The following is a 12,962-nucleotide window of genomic DNA, read 5'->3' on the forward strand; positions in this document are numbered from 1 at the left end:
AAAGTTAGTTGGACGGATTTTCATATTTATAATAACACTCTTTCACCTCTTCAGTTTCCCCAACTGTATCTTATTTCACATGCTGTTTTCTTCATTTTCCTAGAAACTATCGCATTCAAGTTCAGATATGTACATTAATCAAGTCATCATGAGACTAATTATGCATTAAAAGTATCCAAAATTACTTAGGTAAAGTTCAAAATTGGTAATGAGAAAGGTATTGGTGAATGCAATGAGTAATCAGGGTGTCCAAAAACGTCCCATGTAGGTTTGTAGGTTAGTCGAGTTTGGGCTTTGGACAGCAGTGCAGATATTTTTCTGGGTGCAGGCTTTCCTGTTGCCCAAGTTCTCCTCCCACGTCGGAGCGATCATGCAGCACGTGGAGGAAAAACAGGAATGGTTTGAAATAAGTAAAGCTCCGTTTCTGGGTAACTTGCGTCAATGTTATAACTTAACTATGGCGCAAGTTATCAAGGAGCGAAATATAAACCCGACTTTACTTATCAAGGTTATTTGTACAAGGGGTGGATGGTGGTGACGTAGAATGTGAATAAATTTCCTTTTTTCATTTGTCACATGACACGGGTAGAGGGAAAATGTCTCTTTTTCAAAAACTAAAACTGCTTCTAAAATAGTAATCTTAATAAGGCTAAATAAATATGATAAGTATGAGAATTTTTGAGAAGTATGATAAGCAATTTGAAGTTAATGTGCGAATTATTAAGTAGCCCAAGCTACTTTATGCGATCGGTTAGTTAGTCTGTCTGTCTGTCCGTTTGTCCGTCAACACTATAACTCGAGAACGCATCAAGATAATCGAAATCGATACACATGAGCTTTGGAGGAGGATCCCGTAAACTTTTGGACCACACCCCCTCGGTGCCAGGAGGTGTGGTCGCGGTGTCACAATTTGGGCAAAACATGTTTGGAGTTGTCGACATGTCGCAATATGGCGACTAAGGTCACGATCCTTTTTTGACATGCTTTGTCGCCATGCTCTAATTTCAGCATTTTTTGGGCGATTTGCATGAAATTTGGGCAAAACATATTTTTTTTGTGTTGTCGACCTGTCGCAATATGGCGATTTAGTTGACGACCCAGCATTCTCAGCATTTTTGCGCAACTTATATATCGTGCTTTGCACGATATATGCTTTGACTATAAATTTTGAACCAGGAGCAAAGTGGCTCAAAACACCCATCAAGAAATTATATCAAAAGATTTTTTCAATTTCTCTCGCACGCGATAGTGAGAACGGGTTTAGGAAATAATTTTGCAAAATTAAAAACCTAGTAACATCGATATTTCTTAACTCAATTTATTCTCTTCTTACAATATGTATTGCCAAAAATTCATGCTTTTTGCCCGAAATCTGCAGATATTAAGATGGCCGTAATGTGCGAGGCATTATTTAATGATCTTATTTAACAAATATACATACATCTTATTATATATAATGCAAAACTGAGTACTGAAGTACTGGATCAAATTTGGAAGCAGAGCTGAACCAGGACAACTGTGCCAGTCATTTTCGCATCGATGTCACCGAATTAAATAATAAAAATTGCAAAGTTAATTTTGGGTGGAAGGATTAATATAGCATGACAATTTTTCAATTATATGCAACCACACCCCCAGGAAAAATAGGGGGAGGAAATTGGGAAAAATGAGAAACCTAGTGTACAGTCGGTACAAAAAGAAGTGGACCCCAACTTGCATTTTACATTTTAATTTCCCCAGGAATATGAACATTATGATGCATCAAAAGTTTCGAAATTCGAATATTCGCGGTTTTTTTACCTATGCATAAATCGGTAAAAATTTCATGGTTCCGACACTTTTACTTCTGACAACCTGATGCCAGAATTTTATCCATGAAAAGAGCTTCATTTTCAGCTTTTGTTGTCCGGAGTAAAAGTGTCGGAACCATGATTTTTTTGAGGTCAAAGTTTCTGTGGGGGCCATCTTATATGGCAAGCGCCGTAGCAAACTTACTTCGTATGATCACTTGTAAAATGATTTAGATACTTGGAATTACCGAAAACTGTTAAAATAACCTCACATCGTCCCCAAATTAAAAACCTAAGCTTATCTAAATTTTAGGATATACATTCGAAAATTAGCACAACGGAGGATTATCAATGTACTTATCAATTTTTCAGATAAGCAAATTTAGTTTATTCAAATCGCCCCAGATTAAAAACTTAGGCTTATCTGAATTTATAATTCTGATATCGACTCTAAAATTAACGCTACGGGGCTTATCGATGTACTTATCGATTTTTTGGATAGTCGAATTTCGTGTTGAAATTGCCCCATATTAAAAACTTTTATGAATAACAGCAAAAATTAAAGGTTTATCATTGTTTGATAAGCCTAGATTTAATTCAATGACTTTGGTGATATCCGATGTTTGCAGAGAGAGAGAGACGAGGTGACACGGATACGGCCCTGTCGAACGACGGTGGTGGACAGCCACCAGAACCGAGTTTCTCTCGCTCTCTCTGCAAATATGGAAACAGGATTTGTGGCACACTTGTCCTGGTTCAGCTCAGCATGATCATTTTTCAAGCGTGTGAATTCTGCCCAAGTGTCTCACCAACTCAGGCCATGCCTGGAACTTATTTCCACAGAAATAGCAGGCATGCTTCTTCTCAAAATTACACTTGTCCCAGGAATCCTGCTGCGTGGACGCGTGATTCGCTCCGACATGTCCCCTCAAAGCACAAACGGATCCAAACCTCTGGTCGCAAAACTTGCATCGTAAATTCTTTCGGTTTTCGTTATAATCTCGGATGTGTTGAATAAAACCGTGTCTGCTAAAAAATCTTGCGTCACATCGATTACACGGAACGAATTTTCGACTAGATTTCTCGACGTGCCTCGCCTGAAAAAAAGTCGACATGAAACTCAACTTAATAATCTATATTATAATTTCGAAAAGTCCGTCCCGTTAAATTTTCCGTGACATTCCAGCATTCTGATTGGCTGTTGGGATTCTAGGTCCACCAATTAGAGCACGGATTATGATTATGGTTATGGTTATAGTTATGGTTATGGTTATGGTTATGGTTATAGTTATGGTTATGGTTATAGTTATGGTTATGATTATGGTTATGATTATAGTTATGATTATGATTATGGTTATGGTTATTTTAATGACTATGGTTATGGTTATGGTTATGGTTATGGTTATGATTATGGTTATGGTTATAGTTATGGTTATGGTTATGGTTATGGATATGGTTATGCTTATAGTTATGGTTATGGTGATGATTATGGTTATGGTTATGCTTATGGTTATGGTTATGATTATGGTTATGGTTATGATTATAATTATGGTTATGGTTATGGTAATGACTATGGTTATGGTTATGGTTATGGTTATGGTTATGATTATGGTTATGGTTATGATTATAATTATGGTTATGGTTATGGTAATGACTATGGTTATGGTTATGGTTATGGTTATGATTATAATTATGGTTATGGTTATGGTAATGACTATGGTTATGGTTATGGTTATGGTTATGGTTATGGTTAAAAAAATTCCTTAGGAACCTTAAAAAAATTCCTTAGCAACCTTAAAAAAAATCCTTAGCAACCTTAAAAAAATTCCTTAGCAACAATAAAAAAATTCCGTAGCAACGTTAGAAAAATTCCTTAGCAACCTTAAAAAAATTCCTTAGCAACATTAAAAAAATTCCTTAGCAACGTTAGAAAAATTCCTTAGCAACCTTAAAAAAATTCCGTAGCAACATTAAAAAAATTCCTTAGCAACAATATAAAAATTCCTTAGCAACGTTGGAAAAATTCCTTAGCAACCTTAAAAAAATTCCTCAGCAACATTAAAAAAATTCCTTAGCAACATTAAAAATCCTATCAGTACAGCTTTGCTTAGCCTGAACCAGGTTTGATTAGTGAACCCATATTTGTCAATAGTTTCCTATAAAATTAGTACTAAATGTTACTATATTACATTTAGCGTCAATACTTAGTCTTAAATACTTCACGCCAAATTCTAAAAGTCAACGCTTATAAATCGGTAGGGATCACCCCCACTGGTCCATTCCGGTGAAATTTTTTCCCATTTGTTTTCATATTCCTCCATATTGAGATATTATCAACCTTTGTACCAATTTTCAGCTCGATAGAATGATTTCGAAAAATCGGTATGGGTCACCCCATAGGTTACCTTCGGTTGAAAAAATTTTCAATTTCACTTTATATTCTTTCATTAGAAGGTAATAACATCCTTCGTACCAAATTTCAGCTCGATTGGATGATTTTCAAAAATCGGTATGGGTCACCCCGTAGGTTCCCTCCAGATAAAAATTTGGCCGATATCAGTTCATAATCTTCCGGTAGGAACCCTTAACTAGCTCTGTGCTAAATTTCAGCTTTCTACGACCATTTTGAAATTTTGGTGCAAAATACCCCACTCACTTGACCCCCACCGGTCAACCACTGGACCGATTTTGCCTACCTTCGAACTCGGTTCCTAACTTTGTCCAATATAAATATGGTAAAAGTTTCAAGTCAATCGGTCAATCCGTTCGGGAGTTATCGAAAGACAGACGGACGGACGGACGGACGGACGGACATGACAATTACATAAGCCCTGGTTCGGGCTAAAAATTCCTTAGCAACATAAAAAAACCCTTAACAACCTTATAAAATTCCTTAGCAACCTAAAAAAGTTCCTTAGCAACATTAAAAAAATTCCTTAACAACCTTAAAAAATTCCTTAGCAACATTTAAAAAAATCCTTAGCAACACTAAAAAATTTATTTAGCAACGTAAACAAAATTGCCTGGCAACATTTAAAAATTTCCTGAGTAACGTGAAAAATAGCCTGACAACGTTAAAAAATTCCCTTACCAATGTGGAAAAAATTCCCTAGCAACGTTAAAAATTTCCTTAGCAACATGAAAAAAATTGTCTGGCAACATAAAAAATTTCTGTAGCAACGCCTTAGTATGCCTTAAATGCCTTAGTATCCTTTTAAAAAACTCCTTAACAACAGTTAAAAAATTTATCAAACAAAGCTACTACTGTTTTAGCTACATTATTCTTGCACTTATTTACTTAATAAGCCAATCCAAAATGCGGCCCGTCTTTAAGACGGGCTTCTAGGCTAGTTATAATTATAATTTGCCGGATGCGTAACGGAAAACCGATTTTTGACTGAGCGTGTAAAAGCCGTCTTTTATGAAACGTTTTTTATTAAAGTGTAAAACCGTCTTTGAAATTGTAAAACGTGTTAATTGAATATCGGTTTTTGCAAAATCAAGAAAACCGATTTTACCCGCCCTACCATTCATCTTGTCAATTTTAGAACGAAAACGAATTAAGAACCCTGTAAATAAATATGAGACGCATCTGCACCCGCGGGAGTGCTCTACTTTTGTGTGCTGATTACGGTGACGGTCACCATTTGGAAATATGGCAAAAACTCGTGTATGAAGCATACGTACATGACGCCGTTATTTAAAAAAATGAACATTTATATCTTACTATAGGATTTTATTTTTACATAAAAGTATTGATTTTTTTTTAATAGCGTCTGATTGGGACACGAATTATTGCCTCATTTCCCACTGGTGACCCAACATCCCCTGAATCATTACCCAAAAATAGACCTACCTCCTCGGGGTGAAGATTTGTTTCAAAATTTTTATTTAGTGTAACGAAGCCCTTACCACGTGATACTGCAAAGTTCCCTTCAACGCGAAACTCCTCCCACACGTGTTGCACTTGAAGGTCTTCTCCTTCGTATGGGTCGCAATGTGTCGATCGAGTTGCTTTCTCTGCGGAACTTCAAGGCCACAAGGGGCGCATGGAAACCGATCCGGATTTTCGGCGTGGTGAATTTTCACGTGCACTCCTAAATCCTGTTTATGTCTGTACTGCTTCTGACATCCGTCGAACGTGCATGGGAAACTGGGTCGGACTTCGGCATGAATACATCTCTTGTGTCGGAGTAGATATGAACTGTGCGAAAATGTTCGGTGGCAAATGCTGCATAAGACACGTGCTCGGGGCGAAGTGTGACTTAGCTCAATGTGTTTCGCCAAACTAGATGAGTGTTTATAAATGTTTTTGCAAATCTGAAAATTAAACATGTGCATAATAAGAATTATTTCCTGTTGGGAATTCGATAGATTTAGTAATTAATTAATCAGCTAATTGAATTCCATGTGCGTACAATGTGCATAATTATGATAGAGTTAGGTACGTAAGTTTGGTTTTGGAATTTTTGAAATTATTACGTATACAGGGGGGGGGCAGGGTTAAATGTCACGCTACGATGGGAAATTTTTCAACGAGTAAAGTCCCTAAATCTGTAGTAGTTACAAGATTTGGGATTGAGATTCTGAATAATTATTACCAAAACTGATGGAAGACTGGTGACAAATTTCCCAAATGTTGAATTTTAGAGACAACATTTTGATAACTAATGGAAATTTATTATTCTTTTCCATTGAAAAATTTTCCATTGTAGCGTGACATTTAAACCACCCTGTATTTTAGTATGTATTTGGTAAATTTCAGACGCATAATTTCCTTAAGTGAAATTTAAAAAAGCTTTCCACCTTTGCCATGTTTCTCTCTTCAATTCGCAAATTTATGTGTCAATTACAACATGCCAGCTCGAATTAATTTGCAAAGTTACAAATTTAAGAGTTTTTTAAAAATAACTTTGCATGATATTAAACCATAGCGTTTCCCGTAGAAGAACAAAGAGGAAAAATGCAGAGAGGGAAAGGGAAGACTAAAATGTGAGCAGCTCGACTTGTGTATTCCAGCAACTTTGTAAGTGTACACTAGAGGTGAGCTGGATCGACTTTTTTTGAGATCCAATCCATCCAAATCCGCTTGGCCCAAACATTTTCAGATCCGATCCATCCAAATCCAATTGGCCCAAAAAAATCAGATCCGATCCATCCAAATCCGTTTAGCCCAAAAATTTTCAGATCCGATCCATCCAAATCCATTTAGCCCAAAAATTTTCAGATCCGATCCATCCAAATCCAGTTGGATCGGATCGGGCCATGGATTATCCAAAAAAATTATCCAGTTCGCCTATATGGTTTGAAATTCAACCTTTGAATTTTAAAACGAGCTTTTATACATGCAAAGCTTATGGCAGGCAAGCCTTTCGTTTAAAAAAGTCAAACCATAGGTTAGGGATAAATGTGATTGGGAGTCTCAATTTATTTGTGTGTACCACACCAAAAATAACAATGACCCATTTAGTGTTTTGAACAGCATCGGATTCTTGATAAATATATTCATAATATATTTTTCAAGAATCCATGATGTGACGTGGTGACGAAATTTTATCCAACCCATCCAAATCCGACCCACCCAAAAATTTTCAGATCCGATTCGTCCAAATCCGTTTGGCCCAAAAATTTTCAGATCCGATCCATCCAAATCCAGTTGGATCGGATCGGCCACAGATAATCCAAAAAAATGGATATCCAGCTCACCTCTAGTGTACACACTTGCTTTATAATAACCACGTGGTGGGTGTCATTCAATTAAGTATTTTAATTAATTTTCTAAAAACTAGGAATCATTAGTGTATTTTTTAAAAAAACAGGAGAGGTTCCGGCTGGCCGACAAAATTTCCATTTCGACTCCACTTAAAAATGGCCGAGTTGACGCCAGCATTAAACAGAGACGTATGTAAATATTCAATTTTTAATTTAAATTAAAAACTGTAATTTATTTATTTTAATTTTAAAATTCCAAATTGCATTATATATATTTGGAAGATAATTTCTAATACTACGGTTATCACGGTTTTTAAGTCGAGTTTAATAAGGTGATTTTTGTGCTTGCAATGAATATTGTGGGAAAAGATTTACGCTAAATTGTGTAAAAAAAATACCACCTTGCGAAAAATTGAAGAATAATCATTACGAAATTCAAAAACATGTAGGCACAGTCAGTTTAGGTAGTGGTAAGGCATTACTAGAACTGCAAAAAAACTTACACTGGGAGAATAACCTAAATTTCGATATATTTCTAAATTTAAACAGTTCAACCAAGTTAAAACCTAGAAGAATATGGGAATAATTGAGGGTGGGCATTTGCATTTGCTTACGTATTTTCCAGGGTGGGCAATGCCCACCCAGTGGCTGTGCCTATAAGCGTCAAGTTTTGCTAAATTTCCTTGGTGTCGAGAATTTTTTTGGTATGCATGGGATTTTTTTACACAAATTTATCTTAGCAATTGGACAAGTTCTTATTTCGGAAACTCATCATTACCTTTTCCATCCAGAGAAAGTTCAAAAATCCACGGAAAAAATTTCAAGAATAGATCTATTAGTAGATTTGCAAAGTCATATTTGTCGATTCCCCTCACCTTTGAGAAAGTTCATGTATTACGTCATCATTTTAGTTTAGGTGGGTGGTTTAGGTTTTCCTATATATCTTTCCCATGTTAACATTCCCTATCCCATTATGTACACGGAGGGCAGGTGAATGCTAAAATCGAAAATTTTCGATGCCGTAACATTTGTACAGCCCTAAGGAGATTTTATAACACATAAAATACTTTTACTTTGTCCAGGTGGTCCACCGCATTTCCAAATTTCTCCCAGTTTCCGACCTCTTATCTTGCCGACTGGTCGACACCGCTTGGAATTCAGGGGTGTTACCCGAATTCCGAAAACGTTCCACACTCTACCTAACCTGTCAGGAACTCTCCCGCCATCACTTCACTGAAACCATGTCCTTCTACCAGTTGCACAACGTCTCGATCAAATTCGGTTCGGATTCGGACCCGGCTCAAAATATTAATTACGCCTTATTCCTGAAAACCCTCCAATTCCGGAGACTTTCTCTAAATCCGATCCGAATCGGGGGTCAAGCCGAGCTGGATTTGTTCCTGGGAATTCTATTCGGCTCAAGGGAAATGTTAGAAGAGCTATCCATGGATTTTGACCCCTTCAAAGTTTCCATGGAGGAATCGCCGTGGAGTCACAAATTTCCCAAAGTGACGCGACTATCCCTCTCGAGACCGAACCCGGCCGAAGGGGAGGATAAAAGCGAAAATGATACATTTTTTACCGGAATTCTGACAGCATTCCCGGCCTTGAAGAATCTAACCGTTTCTGGGAATCTACTCCGTGTCCTATTTTCCAGCAAAGATTCCATCAACGCAAGGTAAAAGTCACTAATTGGGTGACTGGGACATCCCCGTTTTTCAAAATCTGTCCCGAAAATGTCCACGTTTTGATAAAATGTCCCGGTTTATTAAACAATTTTTTTCTTTTAACCCTTCCCACGTAAAAATTCCCCATCCCTTAATGTACATGTAGGTTGGGTGGGTGGGTGCTTTTTAATGACGTAATATATGGATGGCTCCTATATCTTGCCAACCAGAGTTGGGACTTTTTATCAAATCCCCTCAATTTGTGTAGTCCTCGCCCTCCCCTCTCCTCACAAAATCCTCAGATTTTTACCCCTCTCCCCTCATTTTGGAGCAAAAGAATCAAATACGAGGACGAGGGGCAAAAATCCAATCATAATCACTCCTTAATTTTGGAATTTTATTTATTTTAGCATCATCACCCAGCTAACTCTTCCCTGCAGCTCGGCCCCCCTGACTCAGGACGAGTTACACCCTTTACTCCAACTCCCCACCGGTCACCTTTCCAAACTAACCATAAACTCGATCCTATCCCCGGATCGAGCCATGTCCGACTTGTACATCCTCCTCTTTCGCCACGCCTCCACCTTGAGGGTGCTCAGTCTCCAGATTCACGCCCAATTTGCAGGATTCCTTCTATTCCCGAGGTTTCCTGCCTTGAAAAAATTTTCATTTTCCATGCAGCATGGCGACGTCGAGATTTACTTTGTAAAACCCGCCTTCTCCACGGCCACCCCGGGCCGACAGGTGGGACTAATTCTGGCGAAAAATTATTACGGTGGGATCGACTACCGATACCATTTCCCAAAATTGGAAAGTTTCCAATGTGGATCATGTGGGACGTGGTCAGCGACCTGTTTTAAAGCCTGGTTTCCGTACGATTTTCGAAATCCGGCCTACGTTTGTAAGACTGTAAAATATTTTGAGTTTGAGGAACACGATACGAAAGCAAGATTAAGGGAGGGGAAGATATCCGATAAGTATACCAGACTTCCACGCCTTTTTCCGAACGCGGGTAATGAGTACGTTCAGTTAATTAAGAAGTGTAGCCCATAACTTAGGATTAATTAGTAATTAATTACATACTTCCATGTCCAAACCAATAATATTTCCTAATTATACATACGTAAATTGTTTAAATCAGAGTAATCGTATTATTAATTATTTCCATGAAATAGTATTTAAAAATTATAACTAACTTGTTTGTGTTAGACTCTAACAGTTAGAGTAATCGGACTTTTTGCAAGACCAAAATCGTAAAATCTGAAATTTTCATATTAAATATTTCTACATTTTGAGAAGTGCAAAAAACGCTAATTTTGTATAGCTTACCTTTCGGTTGAATTCATTTATGTAATTTAAATAGTATGTTTGCATAAGCGAGCTTTGCATGAGGCACACATTAAGTGAAAAGTTGCAAAGCGAGTCAGAAACCCAGATAAGGGGCCATCCATATATTATGTGATCAAAAATTACCTATTTTAGCACCCACGCACCCCACGTTAAGGGGTAGGTAATTTTAATATGGGAAAGACAAGAAGATCCAAACCGCCAAACAACAAAAGTGGTGACGTACTATGTGGACGTTCCCTTTTCTGCTTTATCCACATGATACAGGCCAAGTCAGACATACAAAACCTGGTGTATTGACGAGAACTTGGCACAAAGTAAGCACATATCTCAAGAAAGTCGGGTTGAATAGAGCCATGAAATAAGTATAAGCAAAACGTACATAAATGGAATATGCAAGACAATACTTATAATGTTAAGAGTGTAGGAGGTTTTTTTGGGCAACTTTGCCAAACTCTCCTCCCACAACCCGTCTTCTCATTGGCTGCCCGTTTGGGGAAAAATGTGCATTAAGCCGCATCCACACTGCACAAATTAAGGCTGGTTCACACCGACAGTTAAATCTTAATTCCACAAATTTTAATTCCACTTTAAATTCCATAATTTATATGTGCTGAAATTGTTGAAGAACGCTGCGCAGAACAATTAAACACCAAAAATTGGTCAAAACACGGTCACGACCTTTTTTGAAAATGAAATTTATTTCGATAATACTTTAATACAATAAAATGGCAATTTAATTTTGTAGTAAAATACGTTCTTGTTACTAAAGATGAGGTATAAACATAATTTAGAAACAAGACGTATTGAGGAAAAATAAACTCGATGGTCGGGACAACATGAGGTTTTGACTTAAATTGAATTTATAAAATTTATATAAAGAAATTAATGTCCACACTGTCATGGATGTGACTGGGGTAAAACGAAACAATAAAATCGATGACTGGAGTGAAGTGAGATTTTTGTGTAAGTCGAAAATTGATGATTAATGAGAATTAACTCTTAAATCCTCCTAAAAGTATTCACCGAAGCTACTTCCGTATGTGCGCTTACTGCGGTTTATTTTACAAATACTGAATAATGTACTAAAATAACCTCAATCGAGTTTCACAATCTCCTTACCATTAATTCTCCCTATGATTAATTTCTTCATATTTCATCTATAGATTCAATTTCAGTAAAATCTCATTTTGCCCCGCCCACACCCCTTGAGTGTGAAGGGGTGTGACACATTGCGGGAACAATTAATTTCACTATATTTCATCTATAGATTCGATTTCTTTAAAAATCTCGTTTTACCCCGACCACACCCCATGGCGACAAGGGGGTGGTCCGATTCCTGCCACGGACAGATAGACAGACAGACGAACAAAGTCTTCGCATAAAGTAGCCGAAGCTACTTATTAAATAAAATATATTCAAATTGCAACATTTTATACATATTTATATACATTGCTTATCCTAAATTTACTAATTGGAGACGAGATAAGCCCGTTGGGAAGAAATTCCAAATTTTTCCACGTGCGGAAGAGAAGTTGTTGTGGATGCTACCCAAACTTTCCCCTCACCCGCTCGAACCATTGAGCAAAGTCCTCCCCCACTTTTCGTCCATTTACCCATATTGCACTATCCTGACATTTTCGTCTTACTTCTCATACCTCATCCTTGAATAGAGCCAGATGATGATCAGACCGTGGTTATATATGTAGGTATGTATTTATGACTTTGAAATACCAAATCGGATCGTACATGGACGTCGTATTTAAAAACTATCACAAAAAATCAAACGTAGTTTTCCATATTTTCTATATTTTAAAATTTTAGTACATATTCCTTTTTTTCATACATACACTCTCAATAATTTTTTGATGATATTGTTACCGGCGGAGGTACTATGCAACTCTACCGCTCAGGTAATAATTTATCACCGAAGGGTAACATATATACAGAGGCTAAATCCTGCACTGCCCCCAATGTCAGCGCTCGGGTAATAAAAATATTACCGATACCGGAGGCAATTTCTTACCCACAGAAGACAATTTGTTACTATGTTGTTACCACGCGGTAGAATTGCATAGTGTCTCCGACGGTAACAATATTGTCAAAAAATTATTGAGAGTGTACACATTTTGAGGATTTTTCGTACATACATATGTTTTGTATGTTTCGACTATGTTTCTAAATATAAATATTCTAATGGATATTTCAAAAATTTGTATGTAAAACTATTTTTCTTCATTCAGAAATTAAGGTTTCCTCACAACTATATTCTTATAAATAAAGTAGAAAATTTAAGTTGAAAAACATACCTATTTCATGTGCATATTTTCCGGGTTTTTAGGCACATATTATTACATGCACATTTATTTTGCACAATTTACGTCCATATACATATCCACCCTCTGATGATGATGGACAAAACCGAGGCAAAGTCATGCGGGAAAAC

General features: G+C 37.0%; 1 protein-coding gene across 1 annotated transcript; it reads left to right on the forward strand.

Moving 5' to 3' along the window:
• Window positions 1–7,525: 7,525 nt before the first annotated feature.
• Window positions 7,526–10,297, forward strand: LOC118439214. Its single transcript, XM_035860321.1, has 3 exons — window positions 7,526–7,691; window positions 8,585–9,180; window positions 9,580–10,297. The coding sequence occupies exons 1-3, from the start codon at window positions 7,659–7,661 to the stop codon at window positions 10,220–10,222; spliced, it is 1,272 nt and encodes a 423-aa protein (XP_035716214.1). The 5' UTR covers window positions 7,526–7,658; the 3' UTR covers window positions 10,223–10,297.
• Window positions 10,298–12,962: the final 2,665 nt, after the last annotated feature.

Source organism: Folsomia candida, unplaced genomic scaffold (assembly GCF_002217175.1).
Source record: "Folsomia candida strain VU population unplaced genomic scaffold, ASM221717v1 Fcan01_Sc032, whole genome shotgun sequence".
Classification (NCBI taxonomy): Eukaryota; Metazoa; Arthropoda; class Collembola; order Entomobryomorpha; family Isotomidae; genus Folsomia; species Folsomia candida.

Excerpts from the sequence above, each read along its gene's own strand:
- LOC118439214 (XM_035860321.1), top strand. The coding sequence starts at position 7,659 with ATGGCCGAGTTGACGCCAGCATTAAACAGAGAC. Across the intron at positions 7,692-8,584 it reads CGCCAGCATTAAACAGAGAC|GTGGTCCACCGCATTTCCAA; the intron begins GTATGTAAATAT and ends TACTTTGTCCAG. Across the intron at positions 9,181-9,579 it reads AAAGATTCCATCAACGCAAG|CATCATCACCCAGCTAACTC; the intron begins GTAAAAGTCACT and ends TATTTATTTTAG.